Source organism: Oxyura jamaicensis, chromosome 8 (genome assembly GCF_011077185.1).
Source record: "Oxyura jamaicensis isolate SHBP4307 breed ruddy duck chromosome 8, BPBGC_Ojam_1.0, whole genome shotgun sequence".
NCBI classification, from domain to species: domain Eukaryota; kingdom Metazoa; phylum Chordata; class Aves; order Anseriformes; family Anatidae; genus Oxyura; species Oxyura jamaicensis.
In genome coordinates this window covers 12235607-12257301 of record NC_048900.1, presented here as the reverse complement: position 1 = coordinate 12257301, position 21695 = coordinate 12235607, and the positions used below count along the sequence as shown (strand labels likewise).

At 51.2% G+C, this 21695-nt stretch overlaps 1 protein-coding gene and 1 long non-coding RNA gene across 2 annotated transcripts in view; one reads left to right on the top strand and one right to left on the bottom strand.

The window, feature by feature from the left end:
* Positions 1 to 21695, bottom strand: part of TNR (tenascin R) — a 59728-nt gene that overhangs the window by 7940 nt on the left and 30093 nt on the right. Inside the window, exons 3-18 of the mRNA XM_035333205.1 lie at positions 20348 to 20824; positions 19651 to 19914; positions 18616 to 18731; positions 15819 to 15969; positions 12853 to 13122; positions 11129 to 11314; positions 8936 to 9025; positions 8556 to 8819; positions 7621 to 7887; positions 7405 to 7524; positions 6787 to 6930; positions 6050 to 6169; positions 5336 to 5479; positions 4637 to 4767; positions 3524 to 3656; positions 824 to 975 (exon numbers count right to left, since the gene is read on the bottom strand). Of these exons, the coding sequence (XP_035189096.1) occupies positions 824 to 975; positions 3524 to 3656; positions 4637 to 4767; positions 5336 to 5479; positions 6050 to 6169; positions 6787 to 6930; positions 7405 to 7524; positions 7621 to 7887; positions 8556 to 8819; positions 8936 to 9025; positions 11129 to 11314; positions 12853 to 13122; positions 15819 to 15969; positions 18616 to 18731; positions 19651 to 19914; positions 20348 to 20824 (3029 nt within the window). The remainder of the gene's footprint in view (positions 1 to 823; positions 976 to 3523; positions 3657 to 4636; positions 4768 to 5335; positions 5480 to 6049; positions 6170 to 6786; positions 6931 to 7404; positions 7525 to 7620; positions 7888 to 8555; positions 8820 to 8935; positions 9026 to 11128; positions 11315 to 12852; positions 13123 to 15818; positions 15970 to 18615; positions 18732 to 19650; positions 19915 to 20347; positions 20825 to 21695) is intronic.
* On the top strand, positions 3666 to 14193 carry LOC118170714. The gene is made up of 3 exons (XR_004752847.1): positions 3666 to 3848; positions 10878 to 10994; positions 14052 to 14193. It is a non-coding gene; the product is annotated as an uncharacterized LOC118170714 (long non-coding RNA).

Genomic DNA, 21695 nt, shown 5'->3' with positions numbered 1-21695 from the left:
TTTTTTTTTTTTTTTTTTTTTTTTTTTTTTTTTTTTTTGGTCTTGTTTTGACTGTACATCTAGTGGGGTTTTGTGTAATACATGTGAGCGAGTGTTTGACACAAATAAAATCAAAGTGCCAGAGCATTGTTTACCTAGGTTGCCAGTCCATCTAAGTCAAGACAAGCAGTGATTGTGCAATTCAGCAGCAAAACAGGCATTTGCCTCTGAAATGCTCCTGTGCAGACCCAATCCGGGTGATGCCTGACAACATCATATTGCAGGCAGTGTGAATCATTCCCTATGAAAGCTCCTAGACATTAATTTCATTTCTAAAACAATAAATCAGCTCAGCTTCACTCACAGATTTTATTCTCTAAAAGCACTGGAAATGTGTCAAATAAATCAAGGGGCATTTCTCCAAGTGTAACTATTATTACTGGAGCGTGGGCCATTCCCCATGGCGTGTGAAATGAAGCGAGCAATATTAAGCCTGCTCTCGTTCCTGCACGGCGTGGTGCTTGGCTTTGCTGGCAGGATGGGGCTTGGCTCCTTTGCGATGGGGACAGCATGTAGGGGGGCTGCAGGGAGTAGTTCTGTCACTTCCCATTGAGCTGTAGTCTCTGGGGTGATGCTGGGGCTGCTATGCTGCTGGAGGTGCTGCCCGTTAGGAGAGCTGTGGGAGCAGCTGGGGTTTTGTCATGATGCAGGCAGTATGGGGCCACAGCACCTTCTTGTTCCTCTAGGAACACCCTGTGTTCCCAGGATAGACACTGTTCAAGCAATCAATGTCTGAGGGAGAAGGAAAACATCAACATCTGCCCTTGGCACACTCGTTACTCACAATCCAGCCGCCCCCGTCCGTGGTCATGTCGCAGTACACCTGCACCCGCTGGCCGAGGTCCCCGTTGATGGAGATGGTGTAGACTCCACTCAGCGTGTCTCCATTCATCAGGTGCTGGGCGCAGTCCTGAGGGTTGGCAAAGATGCGGCCACCTGTAAAATCAAAAAATAAAAATAAAAAAAATCAGGCAGGGGAACAACCTTTCCGCGTGCCTTGGGCCCCGCTTGTTACAATCCAGGAAGGGTCTAACTTGGCTTCTGCCAAATCCCATGGTATTCTGCGAGGCGGTGGCCACTTTACATCCATCAACGTTAGAGAATGTAATGGAATAAATCTGTGCACGTATTAGTTAATCTCCTGCACATCCTGTATTGGAAAGGTGTGCAGTAACATCATGGTGAGTGATGAGGAATGCCACTTCTTGGCCCATCTTTCTGCACCGTGTGTGAAACCCCAGGGTTTAAGCTGTCACTGGCGTATTTGGACAGCTGTAAAAATACCAAAACCTGTTTTCCTCTTAGGATTGCCAACTCTAAAAAAGTTTTTATGATTTCACCGACTCCAGGGGAATGCTCCTGATCGATGTCCTTGTAAATGATGTTGGACTTGCACCGGGTTGATTGCCGCTTCAAAACTGAGCAGGAATTCGTTCACGTGAGATGCTGGAGATTGGCAGCATGAGCTGTGCTCCAGGTGTCCTCTGTTGAAGACACATCTCATTTGGGGGACAGAGCTTGAGGGAGTCTCACCTGTGAGATCTCGGCAGCAATAGGAGGTCAGCTCTGTGTTCATTTTCTTTCTCATTTACTGTGAAAAGGGGAACTGCATCTTTTTTTTCCATTGTCCAGATGACAGGGTACAGAGCTGCAACGTGGATGTTGGCTTTTGAGAGTGTCTCGAGAGGAGACCTCAAGAGGGCGTGAGGGATGTGCTGCGTGCATCCATCCTGACTGCATGACACCAGGACAAGGGTTCAGAACATCTGTTACTCCCCAAACCCCTGTGCCCTGAAGACCCAGAGGCGGTCGTTTTGTCCAAATATTGGAGATCCCCTATTTTTTTCCTGCCTCTGCAGTTTGTAGCACAAGGTCTAGTGAGACAGCGTTCACATTTTATAGCATTCAGCAATGAAATCTGATTCAAAGACATCCACTCTAGGCTCCCCTGAGCTCAGTGGAGATTACTTGTTTCTTAATTTATATTCATATCTTTAAGAGCCAAGCAGACCTTGAAAGGCATTTCAAACCACTATAAATTATAAATATTGTATCTGTTTCTTCCTTTTGTCCCATCTATATACAACTCCCCAAGAACCTTATGCAAACATGAAACAAAGCGGCAGAGCTATTAATATGTCAGAGGGAATGGAGGAAACCTGGGATGTGTACTGCGAGCATAAGGAAGCAAAACATTTTAAATGAAGCTTTTTTTTTTTTTTTTTTTTTTTTTTTTCTCCTCCTTTTCTATGGGGTTGATAGGGAGAAATTGGTTTCCTGCTAACGCCTACCTTAAGGCAAATTAAACCTCTCTTCAGATGCTGCATTAGCTGGCAATAATGTCTCTAATGCCATCAAGGTCCCAAATTTTTGTTTAATGGAAGCAGTGCTCTCATTGCCTGATGTGAGTGGGTTTCTGCTGATTTCTCTTTGCTAAGAAGCCATCCCTGAGAGGTTCTGTCCCTGACTCCAGAGCAGCCTCGAAGATTACACACATTTTTCCATCGCCTGCCTGAATTGCACTGGCTTTATGCGCCCACATAAGAGATGAGAAAAACAGGAGAGCCTCATCCATAGAAAAGTGTCTTTTCTTTTTTTGTTGACGTAAATAGTTTCTATTATCTCCCGAAAGCAAGTGAGAGGACTTTTGTATGTAACGAGGATGGGGAAGTGTATTCACAGCAGATTCACAGAAAAGTCTCTTAATCGAACTGGCAGCACAGATGGGGGGAAATTTGGTGCAGGGGCATGGGCATCATCATCAGGCTGCTCAGTGCTTTTGAAGCCCAGCAGAAATGCAGTTGTATTCAGCCCTGAACAAAATGCACTCTGGCCATTAAGTGCACGGTTCTAATATGAACGGTTGCAGAAGGTGGGGGCAATAGTGACATTTTCATCCAAGCTTTGTTCTTGCACATGCGAGCACTGTGGTGGCTGTGGGTACCCGCCACTTGATTTAGAAAGGAAACCATTCCCCTTGCCTTAGCAGATTGTGACTTCTCTCTAATTAGATGGGGAAGGAATAATGCAACCAGACAAAATCGGTGGGATCACAGTCCTGAAGGCATACGGGCTCTGCTTTGCTCTGCCTCCACTAGAGGTGGTAGAGATGCGCTTCCTCGATATTCACACCAGGTTAGACCACATCCACAGTGCAGGGAGACGAACCGGGTCTCTCCCAGCTCACTGTAAGATTGTGGTGGCACATGTTGTCAACTTTCATGTTTTTTCCTCTAGTTACCCATTTGAGGAGAGGCAAGGGAAAGGCAAAGGGCCTGGTAGAAATGGGAGAGTGTGGCAAAAGCATGCTGCCTAGCCTGAAGTTCAAATCCCCTTGCCCCAGGCTGGGCATAGGTCCTTCATCCGTTAACTTCTTACTGCCAGGCAGCACCAGGGGTCATGGAAATGAGTACACCTGTGGATCTGGTGAAATGCTGCCTGAGGAGGGACAGCCCATAAGGGCGGTGAGTGGTGTGAGCCTCACCTGTGGTGAAGGTAGTGGAGATGAAGCTGCTCCGCATGGCATTTTGGGCAGCTTGCAGGCGCACGGTGTACTCTGTGGTCTCAGAAAGCCCCTCCAGGCGGATCCATGTGTCCTCGGCATCCACAATCAGCTCCTGTACATGGGTCCCAGAAGGAGGTAGACACCAAGAGCAACAGATGAGAAAAATGATGGGGAGCCTAAAGAGCAAGCGGGGAGGGAAGGGAAGCCGCAGCCCTTGGTGCCTGGCCGAGGATGCTGCACGGCTGCTTATGACCCCTGAACTAAGTCAGCAGGAGGTCAGTGGATCACCTTTGGGATGGTGCAGGTGAGACAAAACTAGCTGGTTCGGATGCAGAAGGTTTAAATGCTTGCACTCTGTGTGCTCTATTTACCATCACTGCTGGGACCTGCACGTCCTCAGTACTGGGTGTGACTGATTGCCCAAGCACTATAAGGAGCAGAGCTGGCCAAGCTTGGTTATCAGCCAGTTTTGGCTCCATCAGACATTGTCAGGTTAATTTTTCTGGTCATCAGCCAATGCCACACAGAACTGTATTGAACCCCCTCTGCAAAGCTGTTGCCCTCTGGCTGCTGCAAGCCAGTTGTGCTGGCAAAGGAAATAAGACAATTTGCAGTGACACACTTCTGCTAGTGTTTGTAGCAGTTCCTCCAGGCAGACAGGTATGGACACACTCATTAAGTAATCAAATATATTGTATTGTGGGATTAATTAGCTGTCTGTACCTATCTTAATCTTTGCAAGAAGGGCAAACCACTTTGTTAACATCTCTGTTTGCTGGGTATTTTTTTCCTGTCTCATCTTGCGTGTCTTTCACAAGCTGTGAATTTTGTCTGTTACTTCAGACTTCCCCGCTATACCCTCTTTGTCCAGACTTGCATGTGTGTGCAGAGACTTTGCCCTAGGCAATCATTTTCGGCTTTTTCTGATTGCTTATCTAAAGTTAGGTTTTGCTCCTGGAGAGCGTAGTATGCCCTTCTGGTATCCGTGGCCTGGAGAGGTCTTTCTCTTGCTTTGTTGGGTTTCCCCTGCTTGCTTCTCCGTGATCTTGGTGTTCCCCGCCTTACGGAGCCCCTTTCTCCGGGAGGACTCACCTTGCGGCTTCCGTCGGTCGATCTGTAGGTCATGACGTAGTTCTCAATCTCTCCCACGGGAGGCAACCAGGAGAGGAGGGCACTCCGCCGAGTGACTTCACTTGCAGTCAGATTGCTCGGAGGATCCAAAACTGTGAGGGTGGATGGGCACCCAGGGAAGTGCAGGTCCTCACACACATCCCCCCCATCCAACCTGCTCCCCATCCCGGTGGGTTGGGATTCAACCCCCCCCAAACCGTGCCACATCCCAAAGTCCATCCTTGCCCTCAGTCTCCAGCCCTAATCACCCATCCCCTGCCTTGAGCACAGCTCTGCAAACCCTCTAAAAACCTTCTGCACTCTCTGAAGGGGAGTGGCTCTGAAATGCATGTGATACTGGGTCTATCAAGCTCCTTGGAAACTAAAAAGTTTGGAGACTATGGCCTTGGGAAAGAAGAAGACCAGGTCAGGGGTCTTCTCAGGAAACTACATCCAGGGGTGGATGGATGTTGAAAGAGTGAAACTGAAGGTTAATGTTTCCAGCGGTGATATTCCCATTCTTGTGTTGTGTCCACACCAGCCCTTGGGTGTCCTTTTGGCACGTGGCTACATTTATACCCAGGTATTTGTAACGAGAGCTTAGGCGCAGCATTTTTGGCCTGTTTTCCCGGGGTGGGTGAATGGCTGGGGGCATATAACAGGGCACGTGCCTGTACGTACGAGTTGTGAAGTTGGTGCTGATGGTCTGGCTGGTGAGGGGCCCGTTGGTGGCGTACATAACGACCGTGTAGGTGGTGCTGGGCAGAAGGTTGGTCAGCTGGTACTCCTGGTTGGTCCCATCCACAAGAATTGTTTCTCCTGCAACTGTAAGCCAGAAGAGGTGAGTTAGGATAGGTGCTTCTCTGAAATGCAGCTGTGGGCATGAACTCACAGTCAAAAGCACTTATATTGCTGAAATACCATGTTCAGGACCCGAGCAGTAGGGGTGGTGCTCAGTCTGAAGGATGGTCTTATTTTGCCACAGTCCATATATTTGCCCTCTGCTTTCTTTCCCTTCAGTAGCGGGGCTCACGGGGCTTGCCATGCATTGGGTTTGTGCGGGTTGGGAGATGTGTGGGGACTTGCTTGCCCCTGGGCTGCCGGCAGGCCAGTTAGTGAAGGGGGAGAGTCCCAGTCCCCACATGGACTGCCATGCAATGAGGCTGGGCATTGGGCAGTGGAGAGCACGTGCCATGGGACCCCTGCAGGATGAGCTGGTGCCTGGGGGTGGGGGAAGCCCTGCCACCCACCAGCAGCTGTGCTCCTGAAGGAGGGACTCCTTCCTGTGGAAGACAACCACCAAGCTCCCAGGTTTGGGGTGGGGGAGAAGTGGAGGTGAGCTGAAATGGAGCCCCAGCAAAGCTTGCAGCAGAGGGATGTGGGGTTTCGTCGCACCTGCATGGCGGGTGAGCACAAGGACGTAGCTCTCCACGTCCATCAGCGGCGGGTTCCACTGCAGCAGCGCCTCCGTGGGGGTGATGTTGGTGGCTGTGACACCCAAGGGGGCATCCATGGCTGCAGAGGGAATGGATTTGGACAGTTAGGTGCACGAAGAGACTGGACTGCAAACTGGAAGGGCTTCTTGTGACCCTGCCTCAATGCCCAGGCACACGTGCCTGTAGAAGAGTTATTGATGCCTGAGCTGGAAAGCAGCAAAGCTTGCACTGCTTTGCTGCTTAGCCTTGTCTTCCACTGTTTTCTTGATGCACGATATGGGAAGTTAGGTTTTTTGTTTGTCTGTTTGTTTTTTAGGTTTTGAGGAGACTGCAGATAGCAGAGTGTTTTATTCTTGCAATAGATGCCGTTTGTGTCAGGGCTTTGACACATCTTTCCCCAAGGATTATTTCTGGAAGCCTTTACTTCCTTTAGGAAAGGTTCTTATGGGTGTCCAACATCACATCTCTGGCCTGGTACACAGATTTATTACTCCCTCCATGACTACCCATGCATATACGGGAAAAGTTTTCCTTAGACATACTTTGAAAGTCTGCAGTGGGCCCTTGTGAGCCCCACTCATGGTGAGTGAGAACCGTTAGGTTCAGCTCACTCTCACCTGTCTGATTGCAGGTGCAAGCAGGGACCAGAGCTGGCACGGTTTGATCACTGCCTGTCCCCTAGGAGCCCCGTCCCACCTGTGTACGTGGTGATGGAGGCCACCTCGCTTTCCTCTCGGCCCCGCACGCTCTTCACCCCAATCTCGTACTTGGTGGCGGGCTGCAGGCGGTGGAGGCTGTACTCGGTGGCATCGCTAGCAATGGCAGCGCTGTCTGTCCTCCCTGCAGGGACACAGCCAAGAGCATTGGTGACACGGCTGGTCCCCACCCTGGGGTGCAGGTAGTGCTCGGGAGGGGAGGGCAATGCCACGAATCCCCTGCGGGGCTGACACTGGGGGCAACTGGGTTCTGTGCCTACAGGCCCCTGTGCTGGCTTGACCTTTTCAGCATCCTAGGCAAAAACTGGGGCTCAGGGGTTGGAGGTGAGCTGGGGGAGGCAGGTGGAGGAGGGGGGCTCTGGACAGTTGTGCTGGTTGTGGCTGGGGTCATGCAGTAGTGTGGGACTGGCCTCTGCCCCTGCTCCCCATCCCCAGTAGCTGCTTTTGCACCACCTTCTCCAAAGGAAAAGGAAAAGCTAAAAGGGCTGCAGCTATTTTGACACTCTTAAAGCCCTCCCCTTAGCTTAGGTCCAGACCCATGCGCACCCTGGGGTACAGCATCGCTGAGAGGGAACCTCCACGATGTCCCACCCATTACCTTCAGTGGCGCGGTAGGATATTCTGTAGTGGTCAAAAGCAGCAACAGGAGGGCTCCAGTAGACGATCATGGAGTCCTGGGTGATGTTGCCCACCCTAAGGTCCTTCGGTGCATCCATCCCTGGTGAGATGGAGCAGAAAGCAAAGCTGTGGGAGGCAGGTCCGCTCCCCGTCCCCCTGCCTGCCCTCCCGGGGGGGTCCTGTGCCCAGTGGGTACCTGTCGTGATGGAGCCCACTACGGGCTCGGAGCTGACCGCGCCATGGACGGCCACCAGCGACACCAGGTACTCGGTGGACGGCCGCAAGCCCGTCAGGCTGGCGTGCTTGAGGGTGCCATCGAGCGCCAGCCGCTGCGCTGCCTCCTCATCCCGGGGGCTGTAGGTGAGGACCAGGCGGTCTGCTGGTGGGGACGGGTCACTCCACGTGATGTTCACGCTGGAGGACGTCAGCTGGGAGAAGTACAGCTGTGTGATGGGCCGGACCCCTGCAAGCAGGAGAGGGGAGTTGTACCTAGTGCTGTGCACCAGTGCTTGTCTGGGAGATAGCAGGCAGAGGTGGCAAAGACAGTGGGTCTGGGTGCTCCGCTGGGCTGAAACTGGGATCGAGAGGCAGAACTGGGAGGAGGAAATGGTGTTTTGCTCAGCTCTGCCTGCAAACACGCTCCATCCCAGCTCTGTGTGATGGGTGGTGGAACCATCCTGCTATACCTGCTGTAAGATGTCTGGACTTCTTAAGTATCATTTATTTATTTATTTATTTATTTATTTATTTATTTATTTATTTATTTATTTATTTATTTATTTTTCCTCCTAGGGGTGCTTTTGAGGCCCCTCAAGGCCTGTTTTCTCCTCCTTATGGACACATGGGCCACTCTGACCACAGAGGACAGCAGGGGCTGGCAGCTCCCCCAACCCCACCTCTTATAGGAGCATCCAGCCAAGCAAGCATGGTCAGTGCCAGCAGCTGGGGGACAGGACCCCCGCTCTGGCAGGGCCATCACCCTTCTCAGGTCCATGAACATGCTCTCACATGGATGGATTGCCTCCAGCTCTCATCCCTGTCACCACCTCATGCGTTTTGGTGCCAGGGACATGTGGGCTGGTAGCAAGGCCAGCTCTGTGCTTGGCCTCAGCTCTGCTTCTTTTTCTTTACCTGTGAAAGCATCCACAGTGGCCTCCAGGCTCTGCTGACGTCCCCTCTCAGCGATGATGGTGATAGTGTACTCTGTCCCGGGCTCCAGCTCCGAGAGGGTGAGCTGTGACTTGTCTGGGGACACCGTCACTTCGGAGGCCATCCCTGAGGCAGGGGTGAAGGTGACTCGGTAGTGGTCGATGGGACCCATGGCTTTGGTCCAGGCCAGTGAGATGGATGTCTCTGTGGAGGCCGTCACCAGGAGGTCCCGGGGGCTGTCAAGCTCTGTGGGTTGGGTGTTGCAGATGCTTGTTCCCATGCATGGGTTGTCCCATGGGGGATGTGGGAGCTGGTGGTGGTGGGGCATTGGATCAGGCTGTGCTGAATGGGGCCAAACTCACCGGTTCTGGCGTTCATGGTCGCTGGCACACTCTGCTGGCTGTCCATCACGGCTGAAATCCCAATGCCATACTCTGTCCCCGGCACCAGGTCTGCCAGTGGGTGGAAAGGACACAAAGGGGCATGAGAGCAGCACCTGGCCGGGTGGTCCTGGGCTGTGAACTCCTCCAGCCCATGGCTGGAGACAGGGAGGCCCTACTGTGTGTTCCTGGGATGACCAGCCCTCCCGCAGCTCAGCAGCTCCTCCAGGTGTTGTAGGAGAGCTGAGCATTTTTTAAAAGCCCCCAGATGCCTTTGGATAGGGAAATGGGATTAATCTAGCTCAGAAATAACCAATTTTTTAAAGCTGTTACTGAGGTCTGCGGTAATTGCTGGCATCAAGACAGAAACTGTGTGAGAGAGAGAGGGAGCGAGCTGAGATGGGAATGATAAAGTAGCTGTATTTGTTTCTGTAGTGATTCAACATCAAATATTGTCACAGGGCTGGTGTCTCAAAAAGAAATAAATTATGCAGAGTAAATGAAACACACATTAATTAGTAAAGGCACAGTCTATCTGGGAGCCAAGTCAGGCATGTTTCTTGTGGTGGACGTATCCTGTGGTTCTCTCGCAGGGAATGGGAATCAAGCTAATCAAGCTAATTTCCTCTACACCTGTTGCTGGTGGTTGCTTTATCTCTGTGGGACATCTCCTGGGTCTGCCTATCACTCCTGCTTGGCATTTGACAGCTACATTTATCTCCTCCCAATGGTGTATTGATTTTTCCCATTGGGTTAGAGAAAACCATAAGCCTTCCAGCCCAACCTCTTCTCTCCCAGCAATTTTGGACAGGGAAAAATCACCAATATTTCTGACAGCTGTGCCAGTTCACATCTCTGGAAAGAGACTTATGGGGCAGACCAAGGCTTGCTGTGTTTTAAAATTTTTGATAATTTCTGTGCGGCACCATTCCTCATGACTTTTCCTGGGGACAGATGAAGGCTTTTATGCTGTGGATCCCACCAGGTCCTCAGCAGCTGAGAATCTTCCTCAATGGGCTACACCAGGGGTAAAGAAACTCTAGAGGCAAGGGCTGCCACGTGCATGATGAAGCTACGGAGAGGCTGTTTTCAGCTCCCCTGCCATCTGCAGTGGCTGTCCTCTCTTCCTCTCCATCTCATCTAGCAAGGCAGCACATGACCTAGAGAATGGGACCATCACCAGATCCCCCATCCCTTAGGCTGTCCAACTCTATCTCCATCCCACTTGTCTACATGCATCGTTGCAGCAGAAACTGTCCCTAATACATATTTTTCTCACATACCGCATTTTCAAGCTAACTGCTCTAATTGTTTTCCTCCTCTCCAGCCTTTCTCATGACTTGGTGCTGCTATGACTGTATGTTTGCATTTGACTTTTCCACTGAATGTACTTGTTCCTGTAGACATAAATGGCAGAGGTGTTTGAGCCTGAGACAATGTGGAAGAACCTGGTGCCATGCCTTACTGAAGATCTAGATGAGTGTCAAGTTCAATGAGAGATTATTTATTTATTTATTTTTAATATAGAAATCTTTTTTTTTCTTTTTTCCCTCAAATGCCACTAGAGCGGCAAATCTGGGAGACAACTAACTGTAGCTGAGAAAAGAAAATAGGTCTTGGATGGTTCTTCATGGTGCTGTTGCAAAGGGTCTTTGGGATGTCCCTGGTGAAACTGTCAGTGGGAGGTGGTGGCATTTGCTGAGCATGGTGACACCTGCATGCTAGCCTGGACCACACAGTGCTGGGGGTACTTGCCCAGAAATGTCATCCCTGGGTTTGGGTTTGCTTTGTGCGGATTTGGAAAAAAACGAAGAACTCAATTATGGGGTATCAGTGTCCCAGCAAGGGGGTGGGGAATAATATTTTCCTCTAGATCAATCTAAAACACCATTCTCTCCCCATTTCTCACTCTGCCCCTTGCCAGCTCTGTTTGGGACCCTGGGGGAGCCTCACCGAGGTGCACCACTGTCCTCCCAGCTGAGCAGCACCCCAGCCCGTGCCTGGAAAATAGAATTCTGTCCTGAGAAAAACCTTCTCTCTGGTAAGCAGAAAACTCCAGACCAGCCTCAAATCTGTGCCAGCACCAGGGCAAGCACACATAAGTGTTGGTCTGGGCTCTCCCTTGCCCTAACTGCTTGTGAGGAGGATGAGGATGGTGCGTGGGTACAGGCATACCTGTGAGGGTGGCCCGGGTAGTTGGGCCGGTGTCCCGTGGCACCAGGACCTCGTGGTAGTGCTCTCCAGCTAGGGTGCTGTAGACCACCCTGTAGCTGTGTGCCTCCGCCTCGCTGTTGTCCCAGGCAAGCTCAAGGCTGGTGGGTGTCCGTGAGCCCACCCGCAGGTTCTTGGGGGCATCAATCTCTGCGTGACACAAGGGAGAGAGGCACAGTCTCACCACTAGGCTCTGGGAGCCATGGGAAGGGGACCCAGGTGGCACATCCCCATGGCTGGGGGGCATCTACTGTCACCTCCTGCTCAGCACAGACCTGGGGGTGCCACCTGTGTGTTCATTGGGACCGATGCTATAAAGCCACCAAACATTGGCCTGAATTCCTAGAAAACCTCGAGCATCTTTGTAGACTTGTTTGTGCTCAGACACTGTCCAGACTGACCAAATGGTTTATTAGTGCTGCCAAGGCTGTGTGCTTGGATTAGCATGGTAATCCCTCCTGCGAGCGATGGGTTTGGGCAGGGCAGGGTCTGGTGGCTGCTGAGCGTTGCTGCGAGCAGGGCATTAACTCCTGCTCTGGGTCTGGCCTCAGGAGGTTTTTTATGCTGTCATTTAGAAATAAAGCGAGGAAGGCCAACTCAGTGAAGCAATCGCAATGAACATCTCATCCTAAGTACATATCTACACAGATATATACACACACAACTCACACACTGCGGTTATTGTAATAGTAGCCTAGTATCCACCAGTGATGTACATGACAAGTAATTTATATGCCATAAAAGAGCACTGATATATGCTCTCTACCTCTTCCTTTATGGCATGGTAAATTAAACCTGTTAGCTATCTGCAGGCTCAACATTAATTAAGGTTTTACTGACCAGTTCGGCTATTCATATACGATATAAAATAAGATAACCACATTTTTGACTGGGCTGCTTCCAGCTGCTTAATTGCTGATTTTTCAGGCAATGCCTCGGCTCTCAGTGCTGAGCAGGTACAGGAGCATTGTCTGAAATTGAGACCTCCCTGATGCACACTGATCTGTGGGTGGTATAAGGGATGTAATTTGTGTTTGGGGGGGTTGTTTAGTTTGGAGAAAGGGAGGCTGAGGGGAGACCCCATTGCTATCTGCAGCTCCCTAACAGGAGGCTGCAGCAAGGAGGGTATCGGTCTCTCTTCTCAGGTAACAAGCAATGGGACACAAGGAAAGGGCCTCAGGTTGTGCCAGGGGAGGTTAGACTGGGCATTAGGGAAAATTTCTTCACAGGGAGGGTGGTCAAGCACTGGAGTGTGCTGCCCAGGGAGGTGAGGGATTCCCCGTCCCTGGAGGTATTTGAGAGACGTGAAGATGTGGCACTGAGCGACATGGGTTAGTACTGATGAGGTCAGGTTGATGGCTGGACTCGGTGATCTAGAAGGTCTTTTCCAACCTAGATGACTCCATGATGTTATGATTCCATTTGTTCTGCAATGGGCTGCAAGACACCTTCCTCCAGGTGTCTTCACTTGGACCTGCACCTTAACCATCCCGCTGCTTCCTCCCGTTGCACCGGCCCAAACCCTGAGCTCATTCATGCTGGGGAGAAAAATCCATGCTGCTAAAGCATGGACGCGTGCAGTGAGCCTTCCCGGGGGGGCTGGCACTGCCCCCAGTCCCCCCACCCACCCACCCACGCGCACGCCATGGGCTGTAGGCCTCAACCCCCTGGCCAGCTCCTCCGGCTACCTGTGGTGAACTGGGCGAGGGCCGGCCGGCTCTCGTTGGCGCCCCGGAGGGCGCTGACGGCGAGGTGGTAGTGGGCGCCGGGGCGCAGGGCCTGCAGGGAGTACTGGCTGAGGGGGGGCTGCAGGCGGAAGGTGGTCCTCCCGCCCTCCCCGTCCGCCAGCCCGTACTTCAGCAGGATGGCGTCCACCCGGGCACGCGGGGGCGTCCACTCCACGAAGGCCACCGTGTCGGAGACGTCCCGCACCAGGATCTGCGTCGGGCCGTCGATGACTGCAGAGGGTTGGGGGGAAAGGGGTGGTGGTTATTTGGGGAGGGTCGGGTAGGGAATGCAGCAGATAGGGGAATTCAACCTGACCTTCAGAGTGGCATGGATTAAAGGTGGTGTGGGCGAGGGACTTGACCCCTCCAACTCCAAGTGCTCAGGGGTCTGGTCCTGGTGGGTTCCCAGTCCCTTATTCCAGTCTCCTGGTTCTTTCTCAGACCCTCTTCACTTCCCCCTTATCTCCTCCTCAGCTTTGAACACCAGAGCAGGACCCAGTAGCTCTCCGGTCAATGCCCATTACAGATATAATGCAACTTCTGCCCTTCTCTCGAGCTGGGTATTGGCAACAATTCCTCTCTGGCTTTTTTTCAGGAGGCATTGCCTGGGATAAAACCTCCTACCTTTAGCTGTGGTCCATTTTCTTTGCTCCTAGATAACTGCTCAGACTCAGCGACGCATTGAAAAACATAGTTTTCCTTTGTGCCAGGCTCTCCAAGCCATTCAAACTGCTCTTATCGATGATCTCCTTCCACTCAATTTACTCTTTTCCTAGCCCTTCTGTCATTGAGAAAATTTATCAGCAATGATGTTATGTCTGTTATGCCTTTTGAAAGGCGTTGACAATGTGTTAAATAACACGGGGCCAAGGACTGATCCAGCCATCAAGAGCTGAGGAACGCCTCTAGAAATGTTCCTGCTTCAGTGCCAACTCCCGCTTTGTAGCTAAGCTGAGGGATCAGCTCCTGGAGCTGTCAATGTGTCGGCGCTGGGGGGAGAGAAGAAAATGCCACTGCTCTGGTGGGTCTTCGTAACCAGCTGGGAGTGGGGCTGTGGTGGGTGTCCACCACTGAACCCACTCAGATAAAGGGGTTTTAGCTAAAGCATTCATACTGGGGAGAGACTAGGACAGTTTTGGACATTTTTCTCTCTTTTACAGAGAATCAAGCTCTTTCTCCTTGTGGACCCCCCAGTGCTTGTCCAAGGGCCCAGGGCCCAGGTGAGGGATGTTTTGAAACCTGTGGGACCATCACCACCTAGCTGCTGCATGGATGGATGCTCCTGTGCCGTGGCACTGCTAATGCACTGGCAACCTGTTTGATCACTGCTGTGACCAGAAGGTGGGGAAAAAAGCACACCGATCTGTAGTTCAGACTGTACTGCATATGAATATGGCCAAGATACTGTACATATCAGAACTGTCACTATATAATAAAGATGTGCTGAATCCTGTACCCCTGGGTGGGGAAGTGCTGGGGGAGAAGTGTATGGGCAGGGGTGAGCAGGATGCAGTGCTGCTGGAGAACATCGAGTGCTGCTCGGTCCCAGCACAAGGTGCTGAGGCAGAACGAGGGCAGTGGGGGCAACACTGTGGGAGCACCGCAGAAGAAGGCAGACAGGCCAGCATAAGGACCCCTTCATGGAGAGAACCAGGAGCCCACCAGCAGCTGCACTCCCCCTCACTAAGGTCAATCACTGAGTTTGATGTACCAGCCACTCTTTCTTTTCCCTGCCTTCCTAGGGAATGGGAAAGGTTTGGACTCGACCAGGAGATGTCTCTGTTAAGCCGTGTCAAACTGAGCAGGACTGTGCTGAGGAAGCCCAGATCTTCAGCAAGAAAGGGGCTGCTGCTGGTGGGGGAACTTTCCCTTCAATCCACACCATCTCTGCATCCCCAAAACCTCAAATTTAGCAGCCTGGAGAGAATGGCACCTTGTTACAGTCCTCTGGGAGCTATCAAAATGTTGTTTCCTTTTGCAAGAGCTTGGGCAGAGGTAGAGGTTTTCCTGGCTGCCAAGGCAGGCTGCAGCAGCTCTGGCCTGGAAAGCACCTTTTCCCTGCGCTCTGTCCATTGCCACGTCCTCCTTGGCAAGGAGGTGACCTTATTCTTCATCAAGCTGTTTCTGGCTCCTTGCCCCAGTGCCTAATTTGCCTGAATGGGTGGGAGTAGAGGGTGTTTAGTGGCATGAAAACAGGTGGGAGCTTTAATCTGCTACAGATGAGTAGGCAGTGCAATTATAGAGACTGTTCTTGGGGGTGTCCCGCTTCCAAAATGTGGCTCAGGTGAGATAAGCGGAGAAGAGGAATTTACCCAGCTATATTAATATAAACTGACCAGAGACATGACTCCCAACCCCATTAACCTCACCACTTGTTTTGTGCTCACAGCAATTGGAAGGGAGAGGGTCAAAGTATTGCATTAAAATCTATTGCTGTGATGCACCTCTAGCTTGGGCATTTGGGTTGTGCTAAGCATCCAAATTCAGGATGTTGGATTGAAGAAAACCACTTTTGTGTGCCTGATGCCCCAAATATCTGGCTTGGGCAGCTTTTTGGCCCAGCAGGTGTTGCTTTTGGATCTGGTTTTGCTGCAGGAGGGCTTTGAGCTCCCCATTACGGTGTGTGGCGGAGGGGCTACTGGTGCTGGTCAGGTATATCCTCATTGCCAAATATCAACAGATGCAAATATCCTCAAATATCATCAGAGAAGCCACTTGGTAAGACAGTCAAAACCCTCATTTTGAGCCACATGGGAACCCAAACTCATGTATTTTCAGAGATTACAAAATATCCCTGCAGAAGGCATCACTAGCTTTATCCATGATGGGCTGCAGGGATGCTCTTGCTTCTGGGACCTTATTTTGGGGATGAAACGTGGGATGCTGCAGTCCTTGGCCGCATGCTGCCCGGGGCTGGGCTCACTCACGGGTGGAGACGCTGTCGGAGGCAGGGGGGCTCCTGGCTTGGTCCTTGAGGGCCACCACGGTGACGGTGTACTCCTCACCCGGCTTCAGCCCTGTCTGGTTGAAGGTGGTGACGGTGCTGGGGAGCTGGGCAATCACACCGCCCTCGTTGTTCTGCCAGGGGACGGGGTGAGAAAAAGCATCAAGAATGAGAAATGGGTTAAAACACACACACACGCACACACACTAAAGCTTTTTAAGGGTGAATACAAGCGTGTCCCACACATCCAGCCCTATACCCCACCCCTCGCATTGGAAAGTTCCACTGTGGAGCCTGGGGTGATGTCACCCACCAAGTGTGAAGTACCCGAGATTTTAGGCTGAGAAATCCTTCTCTATCCCCTTTTTCTCTTCTCCCCCACTCTCCTCTCCCCCCTCCCCCCCACACTTTCTGTATTTTGCCATCTGTATATCTGCTGTTCTCCAGAACAGAGAAGATAAAAACCAAACCCTGGACTCCTTTTGCCTGCATGGCTGTTATTCAGGTGCCAGGAGCCCTCTGCATTTCATACAGGGATGAAACCATAAGATCTTTATTTTGGCACCCTGTCCTTTTTAAGTATATTGATTAAATTTGCTATACTTTGTGTTTTGGGCTCTGAAAAACCTAAGTCTTTTAAGCAACTGAAAATGTCACCTTCCCTGCCAGTGTTTGGACAATGGATCTTTTCTTGCTGCTGTCTTCACTAATAATGCACTAAACAAATCTCTGCACATAGCTCTCAATTCATATTAATCTATTTTTCTCATTAAACAGGAAATCTTCCATTTTATCCATAAATTGCCATCTTACCTTTCCTAATTTTCTTTTCTAAATGTGGCATCACTTCTGCTTTTCACCGATTGCCACGCAGAGCTGGTCTCATTACCCCGGATATCTCTGTGTTGGTTTTAGTTCCCATTTCTCCCCCCAGTACAAGCAGCAGATGTGCAATCCCCACCTGAGACAGTTTTTTTTGGGGACCAATAGCAACGTGGGGGTGCAGAGGGCGGCTTGCTCAGGGGGAGGGTGTGCACACCCCTGTGGGGACACCGAGGACAAAATTAGTGTCCTCACACCCTGTTTTTGGAAAGGCAGATTGACCTCGATTTGCAAGCCCACAGCATAGGGGTTATTTAAAGTAGCGCTGCTTTAATATATATTTTTTTCACATTGCTGCCTCTTGGACTAGATTTTGCTTTTAATTGGGGTGCGGCAATGGTTTTGTGCCTGTCTGAGCGAGCGTGGCTCCCAGGCAGCCAGGGACACAGCACCCTCTGCCTTGTTTTGGGAGAAAAGCCACTGGTAGAGACTTGAGAGAGTCTGGTTTCAGCAGCAGGAGCACAACTGCATCTTTGCAATGCAAGACCGCACACCTGTTAAAATTAAAGCCCTGTGAGCTGCAGCCCTTCCCTCCTCTGTAAAACATGCCCCGAGGAACATCCATCCTTTTGCACTTTATCTCTTTGTTTCATTCCTGAAAACTTTCTTACTGGTTTTAAGCTTATAAAAGGGAAACGGGAGACAGCAGTTTCCATTAGTGGGCTGGCTTAAGGAAAAAATATTGCAGATGTCACCGTGGGAGAGAAAGTTACTTCTATCCCACCAATTCCTCACCCTAAAATGTGTCTATACCCACTTATCTACTTCAGGGGAATGTTGTTGAGATTAATTCACAGGTATTGGTGAAATGTTTCAAAGATATGCTGGGTTTTTGTTACTAGGCTCAGGTGGCCTTTTCATGGTGTAGCCTTATTTCATCCCAAAATACAAAATTTTTGTATTCCATCCCAGTGTCCTTAGGTTTGTAACCATGGTACCCAAACTTTGCCTTCCAACACAATTTGTGCATCTAAAATTGCACCAAGATGCTCCCAGCCCTTTTTGGAAGTGGGGAATGAGTTATTTCAAGCCCTCAGGTCCCTGGTTTGTGCTGCGTCTCATGACGCTTTGCAGTTAAGGGCTGCTAAAACTTTGGGGCCGAGTTCTGCTGTGCTCTACTGCCCAGAGCTGCCTCTGACTCCAGTGAGGATTTTGTACAAGGGAAAATGGCATAATTGAGCCCTTAATCAGCATTTCTTTTACTGCTGAGGATTGAATGCCTCTTGTAAAGAGGCTCCATACACAATTGAAGCTATACTTATGGCTAAATGGTGTAGAAATTATGAATATAGATGAAATACTTGATGTACGATTTTTGTTACTGCACATGGAAAATATGTGATATTTAGGGCAACACTTTCATCCTTTTCATCTTTTCTGGCACCAATTCTACCTGTTCATCACTGCAATTAAAATGCCGTGGAAGGAATTATCTGAGCATGTGGCTTGAGGAAGCTGGAGGTCTGAGAGCTAATGGCTGGTTGGTTAAGTCTGGGCTTTTTGGGGTGGCTTAGGGTGCAGAAAGAAGGGGTGAGAGAGAGGAGGAAGGGTGATGGCAAAGGAGATGGAAGGGAAAAAGAGGGGCTGGCAGCAAGAAGCAGCAAAGCTGGAAGATGTCCTTATATATATATATTTATTGGGGAATTTCTTTGAGAACCTGTGTCTTGATAACAAAGACTGATGGGGAAAAACAAGCCAGCAATTTGAGGTTGAGATGTTTGGGGCTGTCTGAGGGGAAGCATGGAAACTGCAAACCAAGGTGTTGTTTTTTTTGTTGTTGTTTGTTTTGTTTTGTTTTGTTTTGTTTTGGGGGGAGGGTAGTTGAAAGCAAATTTAGGCCCTGCTGGCTCAGTGTGGTTACAGTGTACGCGCGATGCTATGCTGGGGGGTAGTGGTACCTTGGGGATGAAGCTGATTTCCCAGCCATCGAAGGGAAAGGAGAAAGGCTCCCACTGCACCTCCGCGGTTGTCTCCGTGATGGTCTTGAACTTCAGCCCCTGCGGTGTGGCCAGGTCTGGAAGGGATCAGGAGGTGGTGAGGGCCAGGGCGTCCTCCCTGAGGCTATTTTGTTATCTGGGTGATGGGAATGGGGCCCTCTTGGTCCCTGTTAGCAGTCATTGTCCCTTTGTCTCCCCTCTGGATGGGCTGGAGGGAGAGGAAGGGGATGTCTTCCCTTGCAGCATCCTTCTGCATTGCACCTAACCACACCATGCAAATGAACTGAGCACTGGGGTTGCAAAAGGGGTATATGGTTAGCTTGTTTTCCCCCTGCTCTCTCTGTCTTAAGTTTCCAAGGATGCTTTCTGGAGGCTGCTGTCACAGTTTTCACTGTATTTCTGTTTTCTTCTTGTGTGTTATGGTCCCAGACGGCACTAGGTATTTCGTGGTGGACAGCAACATCCCTTCTTGCTGCGCTATCACCTGTATGGTGGGGACTTGTCATGGGGACTCCATCCAGAATAGGGAGCAAAACCTGTGACTTATATGATATATCACAAATATGTAAGGTATTTGGGGCTCTGGGGGCTTCAACCAAATGGTGGATGTTTCCTTGATTTTCAGCCATTTGGGTTTTCAAACTGAGACTTCCCATGGAGAGTGGACACATCTCCTCCTCTCCTATATCTCCATACAGATATATATGGATAAAAATACTCCCAATATATATTTTTTTGAAGGCTCAATTTTCTGCTGCTAGAAGGTTTTTATGGAAAATGTGAGTCAGCTTGAGCAAGCTGCACAACATCATGGCAAGGCAATGCGTTATGTTAGGAAAGCCATCCTAGAAGATGGCAATTATGAGATGGATGAACCTTGACAGGCTGCTGTGAAAGCTTCTCATTACATGGGCGAGTGCTGTCTTCCCCAGCCACCTGACAAGCGTCACCCCTGGTTATCTGGGCACTGAGTGACAAGTACAGTCAGATACTTACTGGTCGTCACCTTGGCGGTAACAGGGATGCTCAAGACATCGCTGATGACCGCGTAGACGCTGACATTGTAGGCGACGCCTGGCTCCAGCTCTGTGATGGTGATGGTGCTCCAGTCCCCAGGCACCCGCTGCTGGAGCTGGGTGCCCCCCGGCCCCGCCGGCTGGTAGGAGACGACGTACTCGGTGGCTGCCCCGGGGCTGTCCCACGCCAGCTCGATGGAGCTGTCGCTAATCCCCGTCACACGCAGGTTTTCAGGAGGAGCCACTGATGAGAAGGGTAGAGGGAAGGAGAGCATCAGGACACGCGTGGCTTATGCTCTGGCCATGGGTAAGGGAGGGTGGGCCTCTTGGTTGGATGAGAGTTTGGGCTCTTGGCCAGGGGTCAGCTATGAGTATGTAGTGTTACCTGCAACTGCAAGCCAGGAGAGCCTGACTGCACTGCTGTTGTAACAAGGGCTTACCACCAACATTTGGACATGAGTCACTGAGTTTTAGCACACCTCCCAAACAGCTATGCATAGAATCTTTGGGCACAGGGACAAGAGGGAGGCAGTCAAGCTGCTGGACCTGAACAAATCCTGCATGACGTGCTCTACCATCTTTGAGTTCCTCCCAAGCTTCATGGTGCTCCTATGGGTCTCTGGACACCTCGAAGCCCTTCCTCACGCATTAGGATCCATCTCCCCACACACCCCTACCTGCCGAGCAGTCCTGCCCTCCGTAACCATCCTCGCAGACACAGATGCCATCCTGGCAGATGCCACGTCCGCTGCAGGCATTGGGACACCGCAACCACCCGCAGTCCTCTCCGGCGTAGCCCTCCACGCACACACAGGTGCCGTTGGTGCAGTAGCCCTTGCCCGAGCAGTCACGGGGGCAGCGGGGCTGGGAGCAGTCCTCCCCAGCGAAGCCCTCCTCGCAGACACACTCGCCATCCACGCAGAGCCCGCGGGCGCCGCAGCCGGCGGGGCAGCGGAGCTGGGAGCAGTCCTCACCGCCGTAGTCGTTGTCGCAGACGCACTGGCCCTCCAGGCAGACACCACGGCTGGAGCAGCCCCGTGGGCAGCGGGGCTCTGAGCAGTTGCTGCCGGCCCAGCCCTCGCTGCAGACGCAGCGGCACGACTCCAGGCTGAAGTTCCCGTGGCCGCTGCACGGCAGGGTGTAATCCAGGCGCCCTGCAAAAGGACGCAGGGTGGGCGGTCAGAGCTCCACCGCTGGGGCTCGGGGACAGGATGCAAGCAGGGGGGCATGGTACTCCCTACAGCTGAGCTCTCCTGGCCCAGGGGAATTGGTGGCTTTAGGGCTGGAGAAGGCATGATTTGCAGGATGGGCCATGCTGGGGCTCGGGTTAGGCTTCAGGCGTGTCTGTCCCCTCTGGAGCTCTGGCTTCCACAGCACCTGGCTATGGGTGCCATCGGCCCTATCAGGTGCAAGAGCTTCCCTTGCTTTACTTTTAGCTCCCCAGACCTCTTAGTGGGAAACAAACAAACAAACAAACAAACAAACACCTTTCCTGGCCAAGTCCTCTGCACCAGCCATGACTTAACTGGCTCTGTCATCTCCACACCACCTGCTGTTTCACCATACGGTTGAAAGATCCTGGTCACCTACAAGAGGCAGCTCTGTACCCAAAGACATCATGTCTGCCCCTACCCTGGTGACTCTGATTGGGATGGAACTGTTGGCTTTGCACATGGGTTCAGGTAGAGAATCACAGGATTGGAAAAGACCTCTAAGATCATCTGGTCCAACCTTTAACCCAGCACTCCCAAGTCCCCCACCAAACCATGTCACCAGGCACTACATCTACATGTTTTTTGAAGACCTCCATGGATGGTGACTCAACCACTTCCCTGAGCAGCCTGTTCCAATACTTCACAACCTTTTCAGTGACAAAATTTTTACTAATATCCAACCTAGACTTCCCCTGGTGTGACCTGGGACAATTTCCTCTTGTCTTCAATTCACAGGGGGGTTGTGGGAAAGTACGGAAGACACAGGGCCACCACTTGCAGCATCCCCTGTCACTCAGCAGCCTTGCTCTGG